Raw genomic sequence first — 22,681 nt, forward strand, 5'->3', positions numbered from 1 at the left:
GCCTGTTGAAACTCCGCTGTCCACTGAAATTTTTGATGTTTCTTCGGCAAGTCCATCAGTGGAGCGACCACGCTACAAAGATTTTGCACGAATGTTCGATCAAATCCACTCATGCCAAGAAATCGCATTATTTCCCTTCGTCCTGAGGGTATCGGAAACTCCTCGATAAATGTTGGTTTCACATCCCGTGTGACCATTCGACCCTGTCCGATTGTACGGCCAAGGAAAGTAACTTGGGCTTTTCCAAATTCACTTTTTGGCTCGGTTTATCACCAAACCCGCCTCCTGAAGTTGATCGAATAACTCCATCGGACGTTTCAAATGTTCTGTCCCTGTCTGGCTGAAAATTACCAGATCGTCGATGTATACCGCACAATTGGGTAATCCTGAAATGACTTTGTGAGTTCATCGTTGAAATGTGGCTGGGGCGTTTTTCATGCCAAATGGAACTGTACAGCACCGAACAGGCCCTTCGACCCTCGATGTTGTGCCGAGCCTTGTCCGAAACCAAGCTCAGGCTCTCCCACTCCCTGTCATTCTGGTTCGCTCCATGTGCCTATCCGATAACCGCTTGAAAGTTCCTAAAGTGTCCCGACTCCACTCTCACAGCAGGCAGCCCATTCCACACCCTAACCACTCTCTGAGTAAAGAACCTACCTCGGACATCCCTCCTATATCTCCCACCCCGAACCTTATAGTTATGCCCCCTTGTCACAGCTACATCCACCCGAGGACATAGTCTCTGAACGTCCACTCTATCTATCCCCCTCATCATCTTATACACCTCTATTAAGTCGCCTCTCATCCTCCTCCGCTCCAATGAGAAAAGCCCTCAACCTTTCCTCATAAGACCCACCCTCCAATCCAGGCAGCATCCTGGTAAATCTCCTCTGCTCCCTTTCCAATGCTTCCACATCCTTCCTATAGTGAGGTGACCAGAACTGCACACAATACTCCAAATGTGGTCTCACCAGGGTCCGGTACAGTTGCAGCATAACCCCGCGGCTCTGAAACTCAAGCCCCCTGTTAATAAACGCGAACACACTATAGACCTTCTTCACGGCTCTATCCACTCGAGTGGCAACCTTCAGAGATCTGTGGACATGAAGCCCAAGATCTCTCTGTTCCTCCACATTCCTCAGAACCCTGCCATTAATCCGCATGCAAATTTTTTTCCACCAAAATGAATCCCCTCGCACTTATCAGGGTTAAACTCCATCTGCCACTTCTCGGCCCAGCTCTGCGTCCTATCAATGTCTCTTTGCAGCCTACAACAGCCCTCCATCTCATCCACTACTCCACCAATCTTGGTGTCATCAGCAAATTTACTGACCCACCCTTCAGCCCCCTCCTCCAAGTCATTGATAAAAATCACAAATAGCGGAGGACCCAGCACTGATCCCTGTGGTACACCGCTGGTAACTGGTCTCCAGTCTGAAAATTTTCCATCCACCACCACCCTCTGTCTTCTATGTGATAGCCAGTTACTGATCCAATTGGCCAAATTTCCCTCTATCCCACACCTCCTTACTTTCTGCATGAGCCGACCATGGGGAACCTTATCAAACGCCTTACTAAAATCCATGTATACCACATCAACTGCTCTACCTTCATCTACACACTTAGTTACCTCCTCAAAGAATACAATCAAATTTGTGAGGCAAGACTTACCCTTCACGAATCCGTGTTGACTATCCCGGATTAAGCTGCATCTTTCCAAATGGTCATAAATCCTATCCCTCAGGACCTTTTCCATTAACTTACCGACCACCGAAGTAAGACTAACCGGTCTATAATTACCAGGGTCATTCCTATTCCCTTTCTTGAACAGAGGAACAACATTCGCCTCTCTCCAGTCCTCTGGCACTATCCCCGTGGACAGTGAGGACCCAAAGATCAAAGCCAAAAGCTCTCTCCAAAGGCAATCTCATCCCTTGCCTCCCAAAGAAACCTCGGATATATCCCATCTGGCCCAGGGGACTTGTCGACCCGAAGGTTTTTCAAAATTGCTAATACATCCTTCCTCAGAACATCTATCTCCTCCAGCCTACCCGCCCGTATCACACTCTCATCCTCAAAAACATGGCCCCTCTCCTTGGTGAACACTGAAGAAAAGTATTCATTCAACGCCTCTCCTATCTCTTCTGACTCCATGCACAAGTTCCCACCACTGCCCTTGACTGGCCCTAACCTCACCCTGGTCATTCTTTTATTTCACACATAAGAGTAAAAAGCCTTGGGGTTTTCCTTGATCCGACCCACCAAGGACTTCTCATGCCCCCTCCTAGCTCTCCTAAGCCCTTTTTTCAGCTCATTCCTTGCTACCTTCTAACCCTCAAGCGACCCTACTGAACCTTGTTTTCTCATCCTTACATACACTTCCTTTTTCCTCTTGACAAGACATTCAACCTCTTTTGTGAACCGTGGTTCCCTCACACGGCCATTTCCTCCCTGCCTGACAGGGACATACCTATCAAGGACACGCAGTATTTGTTCCTTGAACAAGCTCCACTTTTCATTTGTGCCTTTCCCTGACAGTTTCTGTTCCCATCTTATGCTCCCTAATTCTTGCCTAATCGCATCATAATTACCCCTCCCAATTATAAACCTTGCCCTGCCGTATGGCCCTATCCCCCTCCATTGCAATAGTGAAAGACACCGAATTGTGGTCACTATCTCCAAAGTGCTCTCCCACAAACAAATCTAACACTTAGAACATAGAACATAGAACGATACAGCGCAGTACAGGCCCTTCGGCCCACGATGTTGCACCGACATGGGAAGTCAAAAAACAAAAGCCATCTAACCTACACTATGCCATTATCATCCATATGTTTATCCAATAAACTTTTAAATGCCCTCAATGTTGGCGAGTTCACTACTGTTGCAGACAGGGCATTCCATGGCCTCACTACTCTTTGCGTAAAGAACCTACCTCTGACCTCTGTCCTATATCTATTACCCCTCAGTTTAAAGCTATGTCCCCTCGTGCCAGCCATTTCCATCCGCGGGAGAAGGCTCTCACTGTCCACCCTATCCAACCCCCTGATCATTTTGTATGCCTCTAGTAAGTCTCCTCTTAACCTTCTTCTCTCCAACGAAAACAACCTCAAGTCCATCAGCCTTTCCTCATAAGATTTTCCCTCCATACCAGGCAACATCCTGGTAAATCTCCTCTGCACCCGTTCCAAAGCTTCCACGTCCTTCCTATAATGAGGTGACCAGAACTGTACGCAATACTCCAAATGCGGCCGTACCAGAGTTTTGTACAGCTGCAACATGACCTCCCGACTCCGGAACTCAATCCCTCTACCAATAAAGGCCAACACTCCATAGGCCTTCTTCACAACCCTATCAACCTGGGTGGCAACTTTCAGGGATCTATGTACATGGACACCTAGATCCCTCTGCTCATCCACACTTCCAAGAACTTTACCATTAGCCAAATATTCCGCATTCCTGTTATTCCTTCCAAAGTGAATCACCTCACACTTCTCTACATTAAACTCCATTTGCCACCTCTCAGCCCAGCTCTGCAGCTTATCTATGTCCCTCTGTAACCTGCAACATCCTTCCGCACTGTCGACAACACCACCGACTTTAGTGTCGTCTGCAAATTTACTCACCCACCCTTCTGCGCCCTCCTCTAGGTCATTTATAAAAATGACAAACGGCAACGGCCCCAGAACAGATCCTTGTGGTACGCACTTGTAACTGAACTCCATTCTGAACATTTCCCATCAACCACCACACTCTGTCTTCTTTCAGCTAGCCAATTTCTGATCCACATCTCTAAATCACCCTCAATCCCAGCCTCCGTATTTTCTGCAAAAGCCTACCATGGGGAACCTTATCAAACGCTTTGCTGAAATCCATATACACCACATCAACTGCTCTACCCTCGTCTACCTGTTCAGTCACCTTCTCAAAGAACTCGATAAGGTTTGTGAGGCATGACCTACCCTTCACAAAGCCATGCTGACTATCCCTAATCATATTATTCCTATCTAGATGATTATAAATCTTGTCTCTTATAATCCCCTCCAAGACTTTACCCACTACAGACGTGAGGCTCACCGGTCTATAGTTGCCAGGGTTGTCTCTGCTCCCCTTCTTGAACAAAGAGACCACATTTGCTATCCTCCAGTCCTCTGGCACTATTCCTGTAGCCAATGATGACATAAAAATCAAAGCCAAAGGCCCAGCAATCTCTTCCCTGGGTTCCTAGAGAATCCTAGGATAAATCCCATCAGGCCCCGGGGACTTATCAGCCTGTCCAGAATTGCCAACACCTCTTCCCTACGTATCTCAATGCCATCTATCCTAATAGCCTGGGTCTCAGCATTCTCCTCTACAACATTATCTTTTTCCTGAGTGAATACTGACGAAAAATATTAATTTAGTATCTCGCCTATCTCTTCAGACTCCACACACAACTTCCCATCCCTGTCCTTGACTGGTCCTACTCTTTCCCTCGTCATTCTTTTACTCCTGACATACCTATGGAAAGCTTTTGGGTTTTCCTTGATCCTACCTGCCAAATACTTCTCATGTCCCCTCCTTGCTCGTCTTAGCTCTCTCTTTAGATCCTTCCTCGCTACCTTGTAAATATCAAGCACCCCAACTGAAACTTCACACCTCCTCTTCACATAGGCCTCCTTCTTCCTCTTAACAAGAGATTCCACTTCTTTGGTAAACCACGGTTCCCTCGCTCAATGCCTTTCTCCCTGCCTGACCGGTACGTACTTATCAAGAACACGCAGTAGCTGATCCTTGAACAAGCTCCACTTATCCAGTGTGCCCAACACTTGCAGCCTACTTCTCCAACCGACACCCCCCCCCCCCCCCTCCCCCCCCCAAGTCATGTCTAATGGCATCATAATTGCCCTTCCCCCAGCTATAACTCTTGCCCTGCGGGGTATACTTATCCCTTTCCATCATTAACGAATTGTGGTCACTGTCCCCAAAGTGCTCACCTACCTCCAAATCTAACACCTGGCCTGGTTCATTACCCAAATCAAAAGTGGCCTCGCCTCTTGTTGGCCTGTCAACATATTGTGTCAGGAAACCCTCCTGCACACATTGTACAAAAAACGACCCATCTAATGCACTCGAACTATATCTTTTCCAGTCAATATTTGGAAAGTTAAAGTCTCCCATAATAACAACCCTGTTACTTTCGCTCTTATCCAGAATCATCTTCGCCATCCTTTCCTCTACATCCCTAGAACTATTAGGAGGCCTATAAAAAACTCCCAACAGGGTGACCTCTCCTTTCCTGTTTCTAACCTCAGCCCATACTACCTCGGAAGATGAGTCCCCATCTAGCATCCTCTCCGCCACCGTAATACTGCTCTTGACTAGCAGCGCCACACCTCCCCCTCTTTTGCCTCCTTCTCTGAGCTTACTAAAACACCTAAACCCCGGAACCTGCAACATCCATTCCTGTCCCTGCTCTATCCATGTCTCCGAAATGGCCACAACATCGAAGTCCCAGGTACCAACCCATGCTGCCAGTTCGCCTACCTTGTTTCGTATACTCCTGGCATTGAAGTAGACACACTTCAAACCACCTACCTGAACACTGGCCCCCTCCTGCGACGTCAAATCTGTGCTCCTGACCTCTATACTCTCATTCTCCCTTACCCTAAAACTACAATCCAGGTTCCCATGCCCCTGCTGCATTAGTTTAAACCCCCCCAAAGAGCACTAACAAATCTCCCCCCCAGGATATTTGTGCCCCTCAGGCTCAGATGTAGACCATCCTGTCTGTAGAGGTCCCACCTTCCCCAGAAAGAGCCCCAGTTATCCAGAAATCTGAATCCCTCCCGCCTGCACCATCCCTGTAGCCACGTGTTTAATTGCTCTCTCTCCCTATTCCTCATCTCACTATCACGTGGCACGGGCAACAACCCAGAGATAACAACTCTGTTTGTTCTAGTTCTGAGCTTCCATCCTAGCTCCCTGAAAGCCTGCCTGACATCCTTGTCCCCTTTCCTACCTATGTCGTTAGTGCCAATGTGGACCACGACTTGGGGCTGCTCCCCCTCCCCCTTAAGGACCCGGAAAACACGATCCGAGACATCACGTACCCTTGCACCTGGGAGGCAACATACCAAACGTGAGCCTCTCTCGCTCCCACAAAATCTCCTATCTGTGCCCCTGACTATCGAGTCCCCAATTACTAATGCTCTGCTCCTCTCCCCCCTTCCCTTCTGAGCAACAGGGCCAGACTCCGTGCCAGAGGCCCGTACCCCATGGCTTACCCCTGGTAAGTCCCCCCCCCCACAAGTATCCAAAGCGGTATACTTGTTTCTCAGGGGAACGACCGCAGGGGATCCCTGCACTGACTGCTTTTTCCCAGTCCCTCTTACAGTTACCCATCTATCTCCAATCTTTGGTGTAACTAATTCCCTGAAGCTGCTATCTATGACCCCCTCTGCCTCCCGAATGATCCGAAGTTCTTCCAACTCCAGCTCCAGTTCCCTAACTCGGTCTTGGAGGAGCTGGAGATGGCAGCACTTCCTGCAGGTAAAATCAGCAGGGACACTAACAGCATCCCTCACCTCAAACATCCTATCTCTGTAACCTCCTCCAGCACCCTACACCCCTCCCTATCTCTGTAACCACCTCCAGCTCCCTACAACCCTCCCTATCTCTGTAACCTCCTCCAGTCCTCTACCCCCCTCCCTATCTCTGTAACCTCCTCCAGCTCCCTACAACCCTCCCTATCTCTGTAACCTCCTCCAGCCCCGACAACCCTCCCTATCTCTGTAACCTCCTCCAGCCCCCTACACCCCTCCCTATCTCTGTAACCTCCTCCAGTCCCCTACACCCCTCCCTATCTCTGTAACCACCTCCAGCTCCCTACAACCCTCCCTATCTCTGTAACCTCCTCCAGTCCTCTACCCCCCTCCCTATCTCTGTAACCTCCTCCAGCACCCTACACCCCTCCCTATCTCTGTAACCTCCTCCAGCACCCTACACCCCTCCCTATCTCTGTAACCTCCTCCAGCTCCCTACAACCCTCCCTATCTCTGTAATCTCCTCCAGCACCCTACACCCCTCCCTATCTCTGTAACCTCCTCCAGTCCCGACAACCCTCCCTATCTCTGTAGCCGCCTCCAGCCCCAACAACCCTCCCTCTCTCTGGAACCTCCTCCAGCCCCTACACCCCTCCCTATTTCTGGAACCTCCTCCAGCCCCCTACAACCCTCCCTATCTCTGTAACCTCCTCCAGCCCCCTACACCCCTCCCTATCTCTGGAACCCTCCTCCAAGATCTCCACGCTGCTCCAATTCCGGATCTTCGCGCTATCCCTCGATCCCCATCGCTCCACCCCTGGCGGCCGAGTGTCGTAGGAGGCTCTCGCACACATCGGGTTAACATGGGACTGAGCGCAGCGTCACCCACACAGTGAGGTAAAAGAGCACATGAGCTGTACCCAGGGCCAGTCTTGTGTCAGGGGCAGAGACGTGTGTAGCAGCCAGCACGGAGACTGTTCCCAGCTCCTCCCCTTTACTGTACATTTGTAACTAGGTATAAGAGACACTAAAGACTTACCGATAACCTAAATATGACACTGGAGACTTCTTCGACCCTACGACATAACCCTCTCTGTCTCTCTTGGTGGCGCGCTCTTGACCGAATGTTCGGATGTCTTCCTCTGCGTCTCGAGGTCATTAGCGTCCCTGGATGCGCGCACATGTGTGGATGCGTGTGTACGTGTGTGTTGGGGGGGGGGGCAGAAGCTGGCCGGAGTAATGTCTGTGAGGTGACCCATGGGCCAGGGCCGCCAGAGACGGACAGACAGACAGGGCAGTGCCGAGGTGTGGGTGGGCGTGGCGGGTCGCTGGTCGGGTGGGCGGAGAGCAGGAAAAGCTGGAGGGGGGGGGTCGGAAGAGGGTTGGATGAGGCGTCGGCAATCTCCCCAAGCCTCCCTCCAACGCAGACCCCTCCAACCCCCTCCCCTCCGACACTGTAAAAGTTGTGGCAAACTCATCGAAGGACCTGGTACGTTGGAACAGGACATTCCGTTTGCAATGGACAAAAAATGTCTGCAGCCAGACCGCTGAATCAAGAGAGCCAGGCCGTGAGTATTGAAAGGGCCCGATCCCGTTCAAAGAGGGGCAGTTGAAATGCAAATCACTTGTTGCCCTGGCCAGACGGAACCACAGTACCTCAATGCGATAACAATTAAATTTGTCTCCAGCGACCATTGTCACGAGACCAGCAGAAACCAGAGACATTGCAAACTTTTGTAAGGGCACTGATTAAAATCAAATTACACGATGACACCTTTTAGAACATAGAACATAGAACATAGAACAATACAGCGCAGTACAGGCCCTTCGGCCCACGATGTTGCACCGAAACAAAAGCCATCTAACCTACACTATGCCATTATCATCCATATGTTTATCCAATAAACTTTTAAATGCCCTCAATGTTGGCGACCACTGTAGCAGGTAGGGCATTCCACGGCCTCACTATTCTTTGCGTAAAGAACCTACCTCTGACCTCTGTCCTATATCTATTACCCCTCAGTTTAAAGCTATGCCCCCTCGTGCCAGCCATTTCCATCCGCGGGAGAAGGCTCTCACTGTCCACCCTATCCAACCCCCTGATCATTTTGTATGCCTCTATTAAGTCTCCTCTTAACCTTCTTCTCTCCAACGAAAACAACCTCAAGTCCATCAGCCTTTCCTCATAAGATTTTCCCTCCATACCAGGCAACATCCTGGTAAATCTCCTCTGCATCCGCTCCAAAGCCTCCACGTCCTTCCTATAATGCGGTGACCAGAACTGTACGCAATACTCCAAATGCGGCCGTACCAGAGTTTTGTACAGCTGCAACATGACCTCCCGACTCCGGAACTCAATCCCTCTACCAATAAAGGCCAACACTCCATAGGCCTTCTTCACCACCCTATCAACCTGGGTGGCAACTTTCAGGGATCTATGTACATGGACACCTAGATCCCTCTGCTCATCCACACTTCCAAGAACTTTACCATTAGCCAAATATTCCGCATTCCTGTTATTCCTTCCAAAGTGAATCACCTCACACTTCTCTACATTAAACTTTTGATTGGGGAACTTAATCACTTCCACCCTGTCAACAATCAGAAAGGCTTCCTTTGTCCCGGGACTCACCTGTGGGAGGGGGTCAGTATTTGACCCATTCAGGGTCGTGCCCTTAAAATGTCAAGTCTGAGGAACTGTCGGAACTCTCTTGCCTGACCCACGCTTTGCCTGGCTGGAAACGGACCACGAGAGCCAGAGGAGCGACAGCCGCAAGGACCGGCCGGCTTGGAAGAAGACCGAAAGAAACTGTGTCAACGTTTTTTGTTTTTTTTTAAACTCCCCTGTCCCTGGAGCGGTGAGCATATTCCTCCAGCTCACCGAAAACTCCCAATTAGTGTAGCTTGTCGAGGTTTGGGGTGGGTGAGTATCTGTGTTTGCGTCGCGAAAGTAAATCTGTGTAAACTGTAAGGATTTTCGGTGGGCCGTTCAGTCTCTTCTTTCACACGTAGCATTTCATAATCGGTGTTTGTGTGTGTGGGGGTTAACCTGGGTTGCAGAAGACTTAATTTCTCTTGAATAAATCAATCATTTTAAAACTACCATCATTGTGGTTCTCACCTTCCTTTCGCTGTCCGCTCCGGTCAAGTCACAATAATTGCCAGGACATAATCCCGCAGTCAAGGACCGGAAAAGGGGATCTGAGCGCTTCGAACATGCTCACTCAGGAGAGGCGAGTGGTCAGTTATCATGTATATCAGTGACTTTACCTGACTTATAACTGTTGGTTGCGTTTGGCTACGATTAGCACAATGGCCGTTAAGCTGTTTCTCAACAGAGTTCTTGTACGCTGTTAATACAACAAGCTTTATTCTACAAATTTAGTTAATATTTTTATAAACACACACACAGTAGGAATTATCAATAATTACAAACATTAAGACCACACACGGCTACATTAATCTATGTATAACCCTTAATGAATTCCCCCCCTAACTGTTCCAATTCAATAACAAAATACCATAAACCATTTACCAAAGCGGCAGTAAGTATAATCATTGGGTTTCTTCAAAGGAATAACACTTTAAAATTGAAAATAGACAGACAAGCCAAAATACTTCTCTGTCTGAGCAAAATGTGAAAACGAAAGTAAAAACTTTACTGGGCCACAAACCGGCTCCAAAACTCAAAGTGAAAGTAAAACCCAGCGCCACAGCCCAGCTCCACCCACACAATGATATCACTGAAGCCATGTGATCAGACATTTCTTAAACGGATACTCTCATGAAAAGAGAGCGCCGCACTGTGGGAGGGTCAGTGCTGAGGGAGCGCCGCACTGGCGTTCCCTCAGTACTGACCCCCCCACAGTGAGTCGCTCCCTCAGCACTGACCCTCCCACAGTGCGGAGCTCCCTCAGCACTGACCCTCCCACAGTGCGGCGCTCCCTCAGCACTGACCCTCCCACAGTGCGGCGCTCCCTCAGCACTGACCCTCCCACAGTGCGGAGCTCCCTCAGCACTGACCCTCCCACAGTGCGGCGCTCCCTCAGCACTGACCCTCCCACAGTGCGGAGCTCCCTCAGCACTGACCCTCCCACAGTGCGGAGCTCCCTCAGCACTGACCCTCCCACAGTGCGGCGCTCCCTCAGCACTGACCCTCCCACAGCGCGGAGCTCCCTCAGCACTGGCCCTCCCACAGTGCGAAGCTCCCTCAGCACTGACCCTCCCACAGTGCGGCGCTCTCGGAGCACTGACCCTCCCACAGTGCGGCGTTCCCTCAGCACTGACCCTCCCACAGTGCGGAGCTCCCTCAGCACTGACCCTCCCACAGCGCGGCGCTCCCTCAGCACTGAACCTCCCACAGTGCGGCGCTCCCTCAGCACTGACCCTCCCACAGTGCGGCGCTCCCTCAGCACTGACCCTCCCACAGTGCAGTGCTCCCTCAGCACTGACTCTCCCACAGTGCGAAGCTCCCTCAGCACTGACCCTCCCACAGTGCAGAGCTCCCTCAGCACTGACCCTCCCACAGTGCGGCGCTCCCTCAGCACTGACCCTCCCACAGTGCGGCGCTCCCTCAGCACTGACCCTCCCACAGTGCGGCGCTCCCTCAGCACTGAACCTCCCACAGTGCGGCGCTCCCTCAGCACTGACACTCCCACAATGCGGAGCTCCCTCAGCACTGACCCTCCCACAGTGCGGAGCTCCCTCAGCACTGACCCTCACACAGTGCGGAGCTCCCTCAGCACCGACCCTCCCGCAGTGCGGCACCGTCTCAGCACTGAACCTCCCACAGTGCGACGCTCCCTCAGCACTGACCCTCCCACAGTGCGGCGTTCCCTCAGTACTGACCCTCCCAAAGTGCAGCGCTCCCTGAGCATTGACCCTCCCACAGTGCGGAGCTCCCTCAGCACTGACCCTCCCACAGTGCGGCGCTCCCTCAGCACTGACCCTTAAACAGTGCGGAGCTCCCTCAGCACTGACCCTCCCACAGTGCGGCGCTCCCTCAGCACTGACCCTCCCACAGTGCGGCGCTCCCTCAGCACTGACCCTCCCACAGTGCGGAGCTCCCTCAGCACTGACACTCCCAAAGTGCGGCGCTCGCTCAGCCCTGACCCTCCCACAGTGCGGAGCTCCCTCAGCACCGACCCTCCCACAGTGCGGAGCTCCCTCAGCACTGACCCTCCCACAGTGCGGCGCTCCCTCAGCACTGACCATCCCACAGTGCGGCGCTCCCTCAGCACTGAACCTCCCACAGTGCGGCGCTCCCTCAGCACTGACCCTCCCACAGTGCAGTGCTCCCTCAGCACTGACTCTCCCACAGTGCGAAGCTCCCTCAGCACTGACCCTCCCACAGTGCAGAGCTCCCTCAGCACTGACCCTCCCACAGTGCGGAGCTCCCTCAGCACTGACCCTCCCACAGTGCGGCGCTCCCTCAGCACTGACCCTCCCACAGTGCGGAGCTCCCTCAGCACTGACACTCCCACAGTGCGGCGCTCCCTCAGCCCTGACCCTCCCACAGTGCGGCGCTCCCTCAGCACTGACACTCCCACAGTGCGGCGCTCCCTCAGCCCTGACCCTCCCACAGTGCGGAGCTCCCTCAGCACCGACCCTCCCACAGTGCGGAGCTCCCTCAGCACTGACCCTCCCACAGTGCGGAGCTCCCTCAGCACTGAACCTCCCACAGTGCGGCGCTCCCTCAGCACTGACCCTCCCACAGTGCGGCACTCCCTCAGCACAGAACCTCCCACAGTGCGGCGCTCCCTCAGCACTGACCCTCCCACAGTGCAGTGCTCCCTCAGCACTGACACTCCCACAGTGCGAAGCTCCCTCAGCACTGACCCTCCCACAGTGCAGAGCTCCCTCAGCACTGACCCTCCCACAGTGCGGCGCTCCCTCAGCACTGGCCCTCCCACAGTGCGGAGCTCCCTCAGCACTGACCCTCCCACAGTGCGGCGCTCCCTCAGCACTGACCCTCCCACAGTGCGGGGCTCCCTCAGCACTGACCCTCCCACAGTGCTGAGCTCCCTCAGCACTGACCCTCCCACAGTGCGGCGCTCCCTCAGCACTGACCCTCCCACAGTGCGGAGCTCTCTCAGCACCGACCCTCCCACAGTGGGGCGCTCCCTCAGCACTGACCCTCTCACACTGCGGCGCTCCCTCAGCATTGACCCTCCCACAGTGCGGAGCTCCCTCAGCACTGACCCTCCCACAGTGTGTCGCTCCCTCAGCACTGACCCTCCCACAGTGCGGCGTTCCCTCAGCACTGACCCTCCCACAGTGCGGCGCTCCCTCAGCACTGACCCTCCCACAGTGCAGCGCTCCCTCAGCACTGACCCTCCCACAGTGCTGAGCTCCCTCAGCACTGACCCTCCCACAGTGCGGCGCTCCCTCAGCACTGACCCTCCCACAGTGCGGAGCTCTCTCAGCACCGACCCTCCCACAGTGGGGCGCTCCCTCAGCACTGACCCTCCCACACTGCGGCGCTCCCTCAGCATTGACCCTCCCACAGTGCGGAGCTCCCTCAGCACTGACCCTCCCACAGTGTGTCGCTCCCTCAGCACTGACCCTCCCACAGTGCGGCGTTCCCTCAGCACTGACCCTCCCACAATGCGGCGCTCCCTCAGCACTGACCCTCCCACAGTGCGGCGCTCCCTCAGCACTGACCCTCCCACAGTGCGGAGCTCCCTCAGCACTGACCCTCCCACAGTGCGGCGCTCCCTCAGCACTGACCCTCCCACAGTGCGACGCACCCTCAGCACTCACCCTCCCACAGTGCGGAGCTCCCGCAGCACTGACCCTCCCACAGTGCGGCGCTCCCTCGGCACTGACCCTCCCGCAGTGCGGCGCTCCCTCAGCACTGACCCTCCCGCAATGCGGCGCTCCCTCAGCACTGACCCTCCCACAATGCGGCGCTCCCTCAGCACTGACCCTCCCACAGAGCGGAGCTCCCTCAGCACTGACCCTCCCACAGTGCGGCGCTCCCTCAGCACTGACCCTCCCACAGTGCGGCGCTCCCTCAGGACCGACCCTCCCACAGTGCGGCGCTCCCTCAGCACTGACCCTCCCACAGTGTGGCACTCCCTCAGCACTGACACTCCCACAGTGCGGCGCTCCCTCAGCACTGACCCTCCCACAGTGTGTCGCTCCCTCAGCACTGACCCTCCCACAGTGCGGCGTTCCCTCAGCACTGACCCTCCCACAGTGCGGAGCTCCCTCAGCACTGACCCTCCCACAGTGCGGAGCTCCCTCAGCACAGACCCTCCCACAGTGCGGAGCTCCCTCAGCACTGACCCTCCCACAGTGCGGAGCTCCCTCAGCACTGACCCTCCCACAGTGCGGCGCTCCCTCAGCACTGACCCTCCCACAGAGCGGAGCTCCCTCAGCACTGACCCTCCCACAGTGCGGCGCTCCCTCCGCACTGACCCTCCCACAGTGCGGAGCTCCCTCAGCACTGACCCTACCACAGTGCGGCGCTCCCTCAGCACTGACCCTCCCACAGAGCGGAGCTCCCTCAGCACTGACCCTCCCACAGTGCGGAGCTCACTCAGCACTGACCCTCCCACAGTGCGGAGCTCCCTCAGCACCGACCCTCCCACAGTGCGGAGCTCCCTCAGGACTGACGCTCCCACAGTGCGGCGCTCCCTCAGCACTGACCCTCCCACAGTGCGGAGCTCCCTCAGCACTGACCCTCCCACAGTGTGGCGCTCCCTCAGCACTGACCCTCCCACAGTGCGGCGCTCCCTCAGCACTGACCCTCCCACAGTGCGGCGCTCCCTCAGCACTGACCCTCCCACAGTGCGGAGCTCCCTCAGCACTGACCCTGGACAGGTGACGCCCAATCCAGGAGACCTGAGCACCCAAGAGAAATGAAGACAGCAGTGGAACTAAAGCAGGTTAGGGTCGGTTTAATTGATTTACAATGTTTTCCCTGAATGATTAAACTTTTAAAAACTACACGCAGCCGGCTCCTGGGCGGAGTCGCACTGAGCTCTCCCGCTGTGTGAGAGAGAGAGAGGAATCTCCTTGATTCCTGAGACAGGAATACATTTATTTTACACAAACACGCGCCAGGGTGTACAAAACAGCAGAGAAAGATCCAATTGGCAGAGTGGTCGCAGAAACGGAGAGCTGGGGCCAGCGGGTAAATAAATCACTGAGGCTTCAAGAGAGGCCGAGGAAGTTTCAGCAGCGGAGAGAGGCTGGTTCGGTCACAACTATACTGTGCTCAGTCCTCGTCGCCACTCTATACGAACCAAGAACAAAGAAATGTACAGCACAGGAACAGGCCCTTCGGCCCTCCAAGCCCGTGCCGACCATGCTGCCCGACTAAACTACAATCTTCTACACTTCCTGGGTCCGTATCCCTCTATTCCCATCCTATTCATGTATTTGTCAAGATGCCCCTTAAATGTCCCTATCGTCCCTGCTTCCACTACCTCCTCCGGCAGCGAGTTCCAGGCACCCACTACCCTCTGCGTAAAAAACTTGCCTCGTACATCTACTCTCAACCTTGCCCCTCTCACCTTAAACCTATGCCCCCTAGTTATTGACCCCTCTACCCTGGGGAAAAGCCTCTGACTATCCACTCTGTCTATGCCCCTCATAATTTTGTCGACCTCTATCAGGTCGCCCCTCAACCTCCGTCGTTCCAGTGAGAACAAACCGAGTTTATTCAACCGCTCCTCATAGCTAATGCTCCCCATACCAGGCAACTTTCTGGTATAGGAAGGGTGCGATCGGGCTGGAGAGGGTGGGGAGGGGATTGACCGGGAATGTGGCCTGGGCTGGAGCGTCCCCGCGGTGGAGAGAGGCTGGTTAGGCCGGGGTTGTCTCCCTCGGAGCGGAGGTCGGGGGGGGGTGGACCCGATCGAGGTGGACAGAATGATGAGGGAGGCAGATAGGGTGGATTGGGAGGAACGTTTCCCCTTAGCAGAGGGCTCAATAACGGGGAGGTGGGGGGGGCAGGAGGTTCAAAGGGGATGTGAGGAGAAACGTTTTCGCCCAGAGGGTGGCGGGAATCCGGAACTCGCTGCATGAAAGGGCCGGTGAGGCGGGATCTCCAACAACAATTGAGAAGCGTTTGGATGAGCTCCCGAAACGCCGGCGGCCGACACGGCTACGGGGCGAGGGCTGGGAGATGGGATCAGAGCAGAGAGGGGGCTCGATGGCTGAGACAGACAAAGGAACTCTGGCCACCCAGCTGCCGCGGGTTGTCGGGATCGGGAAGGCGCTAATTATTTTGTGGGGGGTTGCGGTGAGAGAGAGGTGGGGGACGAGGGGGGTGGGACTAATTGGCTGGATCTTTCAAGGGGCTGGCAGGGATATGGTGAGCCGAACGGCCTCCTCCTGTGTCGTTTGAGCAGGGGTTGGTTGAGGAGGGGGGCACTAAGTTGGGTGGGAGGGTGAGCTGTGAGGAGGATACAGAGATCCTTCTCAGTGTGATTTGGACAGGTTGGGCGAGTGGGCAAATCAGTGGCAGATGCAGTTTAATTTGGATAAATGTGAGATTGTCCACTTTGGGAGGAACACCAGGAGGACGATTACTACCTGAACGGTTGTAAATTGGGAGAGGGGAGAGTGCAGCGGGACCTGGGTGTCCTTGTGCACCAGTCGCTGAAGGTGAGCATGCAGGTGGAGCAGGCGGTAAAGACGGCTAATGGTGTGTTGGCCTTCATTGCGAGAGGTTTCGAGTACAGGAGCAGGGATGTGTTGCTGCGATTGTACAGGGCCTTGGTGAGGCCACACCTGGAGTATTGTGGGCAGTTCTGGTCTCCGTCTCTGAGGAAGGATGTTCTTGCTCTCGAGGGAGAGCAGCCAAGGTTGACCAGGCCGATTCCTGGGACTGTCGTCCGAGAAGAGATTGACTCGGTTGGGATTGTTCTCGCTGGAGCTCAGACGAACGAGGGGCGGATCTGACGCAGACGTATAAAATTCTAACCGGACTGGACAGGGGAGATGCGGGGAAGATGTCACCAATGATGGGTGTGTCCAGAACCAGGGGTCGCAGCCTGAGGATTCAGGGTAAACCATTTCAGACAGAGATAAGGAGACATTTCTTCACCCAGAGAGCGGCGAGCCTGTGGAATTCATTACCCCAGGAAGTAGTTGATGCTGAAACATTGGATATATTCAAGAGTCGGCTGGATAGAGCACTTGGGGATATTGGGATCCAAGGCGATGGGGAGAGAGCAGATTGAGTTGGATGGTCAGCCATGATGGTGATGAATGGGGGAGCAGACTCGAGGGACCAGAAGGCATCCTCTTGCCCCGATCTTCCATGTTTCAAACCGTGAGGAGGATGTGAGTATAAGAAAACGGTGAAAACAGCTGTGACACTCTCGGTTTAACTGTGCTTATGTTGGACCTGTTGGGTGTGTTAAAGACTTCTCGGAAACTTTAACCAGAATACTTCCCCAGGCGTTTGGGGTTTGTTTTAGGGAATGTGTTTTCCCTGAGCTTTCACTTCAATTGATGTCTTTCACTCTCCATCCATAAGACTCACACTCGGAGCACCGTGCACAGTCTCGGTCTCCGTGTCCCTCGGTCACACCCACACTCGGAGCACCGTGCACAGTCCCGGCCTCCGTGTCCCTCGGTCACACCCACACTCGGATCACCGTGCACAGTCCCGGTCTCCGTATCCCTCGGTCAGATCCACACTCGGAGCACCGTGCACAGTCCCGGTCTCCGTGTCCCTCGGTCAGACCCACACTCGGAGCACCGTGCACAGTCCCGGCCTCCGTGTCCCTCGGTCACACCCACACTCGGAGCACTGTGCACAGTCCCGGTCTCCGTGTCCCTCGGTCAGACCCACACTCCGAGCACCGTGCCCAGTCCCAGTCTCCGTATCCCTCGGTCAGACCCACACTCGGAGCACCGTGCACAGTCCCGGATTCCGTGTCCCTCGGTCAGACCCACACTCGGATCACCGTGCAAAGTCCCGGTCTCCGTATCCCTCGGTCAGATCCACACTCGGAGCACCGTGCACAGTCCCGGTCTCCGTGTCCCTCGGTCAGACCCACACTCGGATCACCGTGCAAAGTCCCGGTCTCCGTATCCCTCGGTCAGATCCACACTCGGAGCACCGTGCACAGTCCCGGTCTTCGTATCCCTCGGTCAGACCCACACTCGGAGCACCGTGCACAGTCCCGGTCTCCGTATCCCTCGGTCAGACACACATTCGGAGCACCGTGCACAGTCCCGGTCTCCTTGTCCCTCAGTCAGATCCACACTCGGGGCACCGTGCACAGCCCTGGTCTCCTTGTTCCTCGGTTATACCCACACTCAGAGCACCGTGCACAGTCCCGGCCTCCGTATCCCTCGGTCAGACCGACACTCGGAGCACCGTGCACAGTCCCGGTCTCCGTATCCCTCGGTCAGACCCACACTCGGAGCACCGTGCACAGTCCCGGTCTCCGTGTCCCTCGGTCAGACCCACACTCGGAGAACCGTGCACGGTCCCGGTCTCCGTATCCCTCGGTCAGACCCACACTCGGAGCACCGTGCACAGTCCCGGTCTCTGTATCCCTCAATCAGAGCCACACTCGGAGCACCGTGCACAGTCCCGGCCTCCCTATCCCTCGGTGAGACCTACACTCGGAGCACCGTGCACAGTCCCGGTCTCCGTGTCCCTCGGTCAGACACACACTCGGAGCACCGCGCACAGCCCCGGTCTCCGTATCCCTCGGTTAGACCCACACTCGGAGCACCGCGCACAGCCCCGGTCTCCGTATCCCTCGGTTAGACCCACACTCGGAGCACCGTGCACAGTCCCGGTCTCCGTGTCCCTCGGTCAGACCCACACTCGGAGCACCGTGCACAGCCCCGGTCTCCCACGGTCAGACCCACACTCGGAGCACCGTGCACAGTCCCGGTCTCCGTGTCCCTCGGTCAGACCCACACTCGGAGCACCGTGCACAGTCCCCGTATCCCTCGGTTAGACACACACTCGGAGCACCGTGCACAGTCCTCGTCTCCGTATCCCTCGGTCAGACCCACACTCGGAGCACCGTACACAGTCCCGGTCTCCGTATCCCTCGGTCAGACCCACACTCGGAGCACCGTGCACAGTCCCGGTCTCCGTGTCCCTCGGTCAGACCCACACTCGGAGCACCGTGCACAGTCCCGCTCTCCGTATCCCTCGGTCAGACCTACACTCGGAGCACCGTGCGCAGTCCCGGTCTCCGTATCCCTCGGTCAGACCCACACTCGGAGCACCGTGCACAGTCCCGCTCTCCGTATCCCTCGGTCAGACCCACACTCGGAGCACCGTGCACAGTCCCAATTGATGAGGATACGAGAGGGTTTAACTCCTCCCCGGATGGCCAGGTATTACCGGGGATAGGCAGAGAGGGAAGGGGTCCGTGTACACTGTCTCAGTCCAGACGGAGAGATGACAAACCACACAAAACATTCACGGCAGAGATGATGCGGCAGCTACACGTCTGCCTTTTTGGTTAATGAGATGGACGTAGAGTCAGAGGTTAGAACGGTCCACCACGTTCGATCGACGCTGGGCGACACAGTTTTGGGGGAATTCCCGGGCAGTCGGTCTGTGCGTAACGGAGACCCCTCCTGTCACGTTTCCTCTCCTCGTTACGCAGACGTCAAACACCTACTTCCACCCGCCCCCCGCACTCCAGCCTGCCGGAGCCATGGGACAGCCTGGAGGATACTGAGACCAACCGGCCAGGGAGCGGGTTCCGGTCCAGAGCATTCAGGACATCTCCGATCTCTCTGTGAGAAAATGGAGCAAAATGCATTAGTGCATTCACTGCGGAGCTCCCTCAGCACTGACCCTCCCACAGTGCGGAGCTCCCTCAGCACCGACCCTCCCACAGTGCGGAGCTCCCTCAGCACTGACCCTCCCACAGTGCGGAGCTCCCTCAGCACTGACCCTCCCACAGTGCGGAGCTCCCTCAGCACCGACCCTCCCACAGTGCGGAGCTCCCTCGGCACTGACCCTCCCGCAGTGCGGCGCTCCCTCAGCACTGACCCTCCCACAGTGCGGAGCTCCCTCAGCACTGACCCTCCCACAGTGCGGCGCTCCCTCAGCACTGACCCTCCCACAGTGCGGAGCTCCCTCAGCACTGACCCTCCCACAGTGCGACGCTCCCTCAGCACTGACCCTCCCGCAGTGCGGCGCTCCCTCAGCACTGACACTCCCACAGTGCGACGCTCCCTCAGCACTGACCCTCCCGCAGTGCGGCGCTCCCTCAGCACTGACCCTCCCACAGTGCGGAGCTCCCTCAGCACCGACCCTCCCGCAGTGCGGCGCTCCCTCAGCACTGACCCTCCCGCAGTGCGGCGCTCCCTCAGCACTGACCCTCCCACAGTGCATCGCTCCCTCAGCACTGACACTCCCACAGTGCGGCGCTCCCTCAGCACTGACCCTCCCACAGTGCGGAGCTCCCTCAGCACTGACCCTCCCACAGTGCGGCGCTCCCTCAGCACTGACCCTCCCACAGTGCGGCCCTCCCTCAGCACTGACCCTCGCACAGTGCGGCGCTCCCTCAGCACTGACCCTCCCACAGTGCGGAGCTCCCTCAGCACTGACCCTCCCACAGTGTTGCGCTCCCTCAGCACTGACCCACCCACAGTGCGGAGCTCCCCCAGCACTGACCCTCCCACAGTGCGGCGCTCCCTCAGCACTGACCCTCCCACAGTGCGGAGCTCCCTCAGCACTGACCCTCCCACAGTGCGGCGCTCCCTCAGCACTGACCCTCCCACAGTGCGGAGCTCCCTCAGCACTGACCCTCCCACAGTGTTGCGCTCCCTCAGCACTGACCCACCCACAGTGCGGAGCTCCCTCAGCACTGACCCTCCCACAGTGCGGCACTCCCTCAGCACCGACCCTCCCACAGTGCGGAGCTCCCTCAGCACTGACCCTCCCACAGTGCGGAGCTCCCTCAGCACTGACCCTCCCACAGTGCGGAGCTCCCTCAGCACTGACCCTCCCACAGTGCGGCGCTCCCTCAGCACTGACCCTCCCACAGTGCGGCGCTCCCTCAGCACTGACCCTCCCACAGTGCGGAGCACCCTCAGCACTGACCCCCCCACAGTGCGGAGCTCCCTCAACACCGACCCTCCCACAGTGCGGAGCTCCCTCGGCGCCGACCCTCCCACAGTGCGGAGCTCCCTCAGCACTGACCCTCCCACAGTGCGGAGCTCCCTCAGCACTGACCCTCCCACAGTGCGGACCTCCCTCAGCACTGACCCTCCCACAGTGCGGCGCTCCCTCAGCACTGACCCTCCCACAGTGCGGTGCTCCCTCAGCACTGACCCTCCCACAGTGCGGCACTCCCTCAGCACTGACCCTCCCACAGTGCGGCGCTCCCTCAGCACTGACCCTCCCACAGTGCGGAGCTCCCTCAGCACTGACCCTCCCACAGTGCGGTGCTCCCTCAGCACTGACCGTCCCACAGTGCGGAGCTCCCTCAGCACTGACCCTCCCACAGTGCGGTGCTCCCTCAGCACTGACCGTCCCACAGTGCGGAGCTCCCTCAGCACCGACCCTCCCACAGTGCGGAGCTCTCTCAGCACTGACCCTCCCACAGTGCGGTGCTCCCTCAGCACTGACCCTCCCACAGTGCGGAGCTCCCTCGGTGCCGACCCTCCCACAGTGCGACGCTCACTCAGCACTGACCCTCCCACAGTGCGGCGCTCCCTCAGCACCGACCCTCCCGCAGTGCGGCGCTCCCTCAGCACTGACCCTCCCACAGTGCGGAGCTCCCTCAGCACTGACCCTCCCACAGTGCGGCGCTCCCTCAGCACTGACCCTCCCACAGTGCGGAGCTCCCTCAGCACTGACCCTCCCACAGTGCGGCACTCCCTCAGCACTGACCCTCCCACAGTGCGGAGCTCCCTCAGCACTGACCCTCCCACAGTGCGGCGCTCCCTCAGCACTGACCCTCCCACAGTGCGGAGCTCCCTCAGCACTGACCCTCCCACAGTGCGGCACTCCCTCAGCACTGACCCTCCCACAGTGCGGAGCTCCCTCAGCACCGACCCTCCCACAGCACTGACCCTCCCACAGTGCGGCGTTCCCTCAGCACCGACCCTCCCACAGTGCGGCGCTCCCTCAGCACTGACCCTCCCACAGTGCGGAGCTCCCTCAGCACTGACCCTCCCACAGTGCGGCACTCCCTCAGCACTGACCCTCCCACAGTGCGGAGCTCCCTCAGCACCGACCCTCCCACAGCACTGACCCTCCCACAGTGCGGCGTTCCCTCAGCACCGACCCTCCCACAGTGCGGCGCTCCCTCAGCACTGACCCTCCCACAGTGCGACCCTCCCTCAGCACTGACCCTCCCACAGTGCGGCGCTCCCTCAGCACTGACCCTCCCACAGTGCGGCGCTCCCTCAGCACCGACCCTCCCGCAGTGCGGCGCTCCCTCAGCACTGACCCACCCGCAGTGCGGAGCTCCCTCAGCACTGACCCTCCCACAGTGCGGAGCTCCCTCAGCACTGACCCTCCCACAGTGCGGAGCTCCCTCAGCACTGACCCTCCCACAGTGCGGCACTCCCTCAGCACTGACCCTCCCACAGTGCGGAGCTCCCTCAGCACCGACCCTCCCACAGTGCGGCACTCCCACAGCACTGACCCTCCCACAGTGCGGCGCTCCCTCAGCACCGACCCTCCCACAGTGCGGCGCTCCCTCAGCACTGACCCTCCCACAGTGCGACCCTCCCTCAGCACTGACCCTCCCACAGTGCGGCGCTCCCTCAGCACTGACCCTCCCACAGTGCGGAGCTCCCTCAGCACTGACCCTCCCACAGTGCGGCGCTCCCTCAGCACTGACCCTCCCACAGTGCGGCGCTCCCTCAGCACTGACCCTCCCACAGTGCAGTTGCTCCGTTACCTGCTGCGTTCTGCTCCTGAAGCATCTCCCGTGAGAAGTGAGGGATTTTCCGGGTCACCTCGGGGTCCTGACATCTCTGGCCGCTGCCCGGAGATTGTTGTTCCCGCTCCAGTGTCCTGGCCTTCCGTGTGCCGATTCCCGCTGCCCTGCTTATGCCGCGCCCTGGGGCCAGGGCCTCCTGAGGTCCCGTTCTCGTCCGGGGGAACGATTTTCCCAACGCACACCCAGCCGTGTCTGGTGGAGGGAATGTCCCGATTCCGCTGTCCAGTGTTCGCGTCTGAAAGTTGGAGCCTGGAG

General features: G+C 57.0%; 2 protein-coding genes across 2 annotated transcripts in view; one reads left to right on the forward strand and one right to left on the reverse strand.

The window, feature by feature from the left end:
* The window catches only part of LOC140405326 (nck-associated protein 5-like), a 193,663-nt gene extending 176,740 nt beyond the window's left edge, over positions 1-16,923 (forward strand). The window contains exon 5 of the mRNA XM_072493617.1: positions 16,906-16,923. Within this exon, the coding sequence (XP_072349718.1) occupies positions 16,906-16,923 (18 nt within the window). The remainder of the gene's footprint in view (positions 1-16,905) is intronic.
* The window catches only part of LOC140405519 (nck-associated protein 5-like), a 49,143-nt gene continuing 40,875 nt past the window's right edge, over positions 14,414-22,681 (reverse strand). Inside the window, exons 5-6 of the mRNA XM_072494067.1 lie at positions 22,385-22,675; positions 14,414-19,259 (exon numbers count right to left, since the gene is read on the reverse strand). Coding sequence (XP_072350168.1) covers positions 19,240-19,259; positions 22,385-22,675 — 311 coding nt within the window. The 3' untranslated portion in view covers positions 14,414-19,239. The remainder of the gene's footprint in view (positions 19,260-22,384; positions 22,676-22,681) is intronic.

Source organism: Scyliorhinus torazame, chromosome X (genome assembly GCF_047496885.1).
Source record: "Scyliorhinus torazame isolate Kashiwa2021f chromosome X, sScyTor2.1, whole genome shotgun sequence".
NCBI classification, from domain to species: domain Eukaryota; kingdom Metazoa; phylum Chordata; class Chondrichthyes; order Carcharhiniformes; family Scyliorhinidae; genus Scyliorhinus; species Scyliorhinus torazame.